The sequence below is a fragment of the Vigna angularis genome, chromosome 6, assembly GCF_016808095.1.
Source record: "Vigna angularis cultivar LongXiaoDou No.4 chromosome 6, ASM1680809v1, whole genome shotgun sequence".
Taxonomy (NCBI): Eukaryota; Viridiplantae; Streptophyta; class Magnoliopsida; order Fabales; family Fabaceae; genus Vigna; species Vigna angularis.
Window position 1 is genome coordinate 30,693,822 of NC_068975.1, and position 1,451 is coordinate 30,695,272.

Genomic DNA, 1,451 nt, shown 5'->3' on the forward strand with positions numbered 1-1,451 from the left:
AGAATTAGTTAACAGAGGCTATTATTGCAAAGAACTAGGATCTGTGAACCTCTCGTTCAAAGCCCGTGTTGGTATAGTGATAAAAAAAATGGATTTGTTAGTCCAACCAAAGAAGGCTACATAGCCATGCATGAGTTCCGTTATGGCAGTGGTATGCTCGATTTGAAACTCCTGGTGCAGCTGAGGTAACCCAACTTACTGCTGCAATGGTTGCTTTTCTACTCTACCAAGGTGGTTTTCATACAAAGGAGATAATAGGCTCAAACATTTTGAACCAGCGAACCAAGTGCACCCACTTGAATGTTCAGCTTATCGAACCAGCTAACTTCCATATATGTGAAAAACTTTCTCAAAACACATTTTCCGAATCCTTTTGATCAACTTACCTCCAGCAAAAGGGTAGAATCTACATGGCATCATGGTAGAATTTAGTTATAATAGATAATTTAACAGGTAAATGTGATAATTATTGTAATTCATTTAATTAAGAATATTAATATATTAATTAAAAACTTAGAAAATATTTATATAATTAATATGTGTTAATTTATTTATAAATATATAAAATACATTAAAAAAATAAAAATAAAATTAACTAAACTGACCCCATTTTTCCATGAACCATGCAAATAATAAATATTGATCTTATGCAACTAAAATTTATAGTAAAAACATATTATTTTAATATAAAGTATATCATAATTAAAATTTAAAATAAGTAGTTAATTTATTTTGGAAGCACTAAATTGTTTCCATTTTATTTGAGTTAGATATGGAATTAGTATGGAGAATTGAGACTGTTCCAGTCGTATCCTTTCATAGCCAACACCAAACATTGCAATTGCCATAGCCAACCGCTTTTATCCGCTCATCTTTTCGCCAACCGCCACCAATAAACTTCACCTCTCAAACTCTATATATAGGCCACAACACACAAACATTGCATACACCGTTAAGTTATTTCTTTCCATTTCACGAAACATTTTTTAGAACATAGTCTGCAGATTTTGTCTTATTTTTTCTAAGAAAAAAATGAGGCAACCTGAAGTATGGGGTCATGGTTCAGTTGTGATATTTTTGATCATTGCAGCCATTCTTCTGGTTGGCCCACTTCTGATGGGTACTTCTACACCACCAGGAATTCCTTTGCTTATGGTGTTTCCAGTCGTTATTGCAGCCGTTTTGATATTTCTAGTGGTAACCTCTGACTGAGTACTACTACATGATGCTGCCTCCAACTGTGTAATGTTTTGTGTACCTTTAGATATTAAGGCATTTGTTCTATAGCACTCAATGCATAATATATGTAATACCTTTGTCGATTTATTTGGTCTTCTATTGCTTTCCTTTGTTAATTTATTCTTTTTCTCAATTTGTGTTCTTCGTATCATTTTTTATATTTTGTTTAGTGTAGAACTAAGTAAACCGTTTATCTAAATTCTATAGATTTT

General features: G+C 32.2%; 1 protein-coding gene across 1 annotated transcript; it reads left to right on the plus strand.

The window, feature by feature from the left end:
- The first annotated feature begins 1,032 nt into the window (after positions 1 to 1,032).
- On the plus strand, positions 1,033 to 1,212 carry LOC108341609 (uncharacterized). Its single transcript, XM_017579272.1, has one exon. The coding sequence runs from the start codon at positions 1,033 to 1,035 to the stop codon at positions 1,210 to 1,212; it is 180 nt and encodes a 59-aa protein (XP_017434761.1).
- Positions 1,213 to 1,451: the final 239 nt, after the last annotated feature.

Bases quoted from the DNA above. Each gene is read 5' to 3' on its own strand.
- LOC108341609 (XM_017579272.1), top strand. From the start codon at position 1,033: ATGAGGCAACCTGAAGTATGGGGTCATGGTTCAGTTGTGATATTTTTG.